Source organism: Bison bison, unplaced genomic scaffold, assembly GCF_000754665.1.
Source record: "Bison bison bison isolate TAMUID 2011002044 unplaced genomic scaffold, Bison_UMD1.0 scf7180017864182, whole genome shotgun sequence".
Taxonomy (NCBI): domain Eukaryota; kingdom Metazoa; phylum Chordata; class Mammalia; order Artiodactyla; family Bovidae; genus Bison; species Bison bison.
The window spans coordinates 1-2478 of NW_011494754.1; the positions used below are offsets into that span (position 1 = coordinate 1).

At 47.6% G+C, this 2478-nt stretch overlaps 1 protein-coding gene across 1 annotated transcript; it reads left to right on the forward strand.

The window, feature by feature from the left end:
* Positions 1-6: 6 nt before the first annotated feature.
* LOC104991071 (histone H2A type 1) lies at positions 7-484 on the forward strand. The gene has a single exon (XM_010843420.1). It carries the CDS (start codon positions 26-28, stop codon positions 416-418), a length of 393 nt encoding a protein of 130 aa, XP_010841722.1. The 5' UTR covers positions 7-25; the 3' UTR covers positions 419-484.
* Positions 485-2478: the final 1994 nt, after the last annotated feature.

Genomic DNA, 2478 nt, shown 5'->3' on the forward strand with positions numbered 1-2478 from the left:
CTCAGCCTGTTTCTGGTGTTTCATTATGTCTGGTCGTGGAAAACAGGGCGGCAAAGCACGCGCTAAGGCGAAGACTCGCTCCTCGCGAGCCGGACTCCAGTTCCCCGTGGGCCGAGTGCATCGGTTGCTCCGCAAAGGCAACTACGCCGAGCGGGTCGGGGCTGGCGCTCCGGTGTATCTGGCAGCGGTGCTGGAGTACCTAACAGCCGAGATCCTGGAGCTGGCGGGCAACGCGGCCCGGGATAACAAGAAGACCCGCATCATCCCGCGTCACCTGCAGCTGGCAATCCGCAACGACGAGGAGCTCAACAAGCTGCTGGGCAAAGTCACCATCGCTCAGGGTGGCGTCCTTCCCAACATCCAGGCGGTGCTGCTGCCCAAGAAAACTGAGAGCCACCACAAGGCCAAGGGCAAGTGAACCTACTTAGATCTCAGTGTGTGTCGCTACAACCTTTTACCCAAAGGCTCTTTTAAGAGCCATCCACATTCTCACATTTAAAAGAGCTCGTAAACAACAGTACTCCCGTCTATGCGTTATAATACTTAAACATTGAAGCTACTGGGTAGATACTACAGCATGTTCACCCGAAGTTATCCTTTCTCCTTGACGGGATTGCTCCAAATGTGATTCAGGAAAATGAATTTATACAGGAAAATGGGTAGTTTCAATAGCAAGGGTAACGTTTACAAAAGCTGGAGTGGCTGTTTTTCTAGACAAAAAGGAAACATTCCTACCGTGCCAAAAAATGCGGGTAGTGGTGGTAGCCTGGAATGTCAGGCTACGGTCTTTTGAAACAGCAAAAGGAAAGGACCCCTGAGATCAGTGCGGGCTTTTCAAATAAATCAATTTCTGTTCACTGGTGCCGAATGGAAGCCTGGTGACAGGGTGAAGTAGAAAATGGTAGTTATTATTGCTTTGACTCTGTCCTCCCTTGAAAAAGAGTAGGAAGGAATTTTATACAATCTCAATTCAGTTCAGTCGCTCAGTCGTGTCCGACTCTGCGACCCCATGAACTGCAGCATGCCAGGCCTCCCTGTCCATCACCAACTCCCGGAGCCTACCCAAACTCATGTCGGTGATGTCATCCAACCATCTCATCCCCTGTCGTCCCTTTTTCCTTCTGCCCTCAGTCTTTCCCAGCATCAGGGTCGTTTCAAGTGAGTCAGCTCTTCGCATCAGGTGGCCAAAGTACTGGAGTTTCAGCTTCAACATCAGTCCTTCCAATGAACACCCAGGACCGATTTCCTTTAGAATTGGACTGGTTGGATCTCCTTGCAGTCCAAGGGACTCTCAAGAGTCTTCTCCAACCCCACAGATCAAAAGCATCAATTCTTCGGCGTTCAGCTTTCTTTATAGTCCAACTCTCACGTCCATACATGACTACTGGAAAACTTCTATAGTCTAGGAGTGGGAAATAGGGCCGTCGGTAAGGGTGCAAGTTTGTGCTCATTTTCACAGGGAAATTTCAAAATTAGCTACGCTGGTTAAGTTAGGCCCGGGTGGTTGTCTCTGGTGGTCCTTGAGCTTATTGTACCGAGACTTTCTGGAATGAAATATGCTCACAAAAGGGTGTTTTTTCGGAGAAATAAACACCAAGTGCATAGTAAATTCTCACCATAAAGTAATCATTTTCAAAGTGCGGGTAAGCAAGAAAGAAAATCATCTGTCAGAGTGGGCTCAAAGAATAGAGTCTAAAATGGAGGCTACTAGTTTCTGCTATAACAAACTGAAGCATAAATCCCATTTGGCCACTACGGGAAAGTCAATGATTTTTTTCTTCTTTTTTTCTTCGCATTTTTGCCGCTCACCTCTGGCCTGTCGCTTTCCCTGTGATTTCCTAATGGAGCTAGGAAGTGGCTGTCCAAGGCAATCTAAATTCACAACAGAAAAATAACCATTGAGGAAAAAAAGAGAATACAAGTAAACCTGTTTCTAAAGCTTGATCCTCAGAATTTCAGCCCCATTACATAGATCTGAATCAGAACAGGCATCTTTCCTGATGTCCAAGTGGTTCCTTATTTATAGTTTGAGAAGCCTTGAATTTAGAACTAGAATATTAGCTCCTTTGGATAGCAGACTTCAACAAAAAGGAGGATTGAAAAGTGAACTAATTCATCCAATCAGAATCTTTAGAAATTGACCAATCACTTCAGTGACTCTTCAGCCAATGGATTTGTTCCGCGGGAGTTTTGAACTAGAGTAAGACCAATCAGACTGTTTCTGAGTATATATAAACGGAATGTCTTTCTCGACACATATTTAGTCTTTTCTCCTCTGTATCGCCATGGCTCGTACTAAGCAGACAGCCCGCAAGTCCACCGGTGGTAAAGCACCGCGCAAGCAACTGGCTACCAAGGCGGCCCGTAAGAGCGCGCCAGCCACCGGCGGCGTGAAGAAGCCGCACCGCTACCGCCCCGGCACGGTGGCCCTGCGGAGATCCGCCGCTACCAAAAGTCCACGGAGCTGCTGATCCGCAA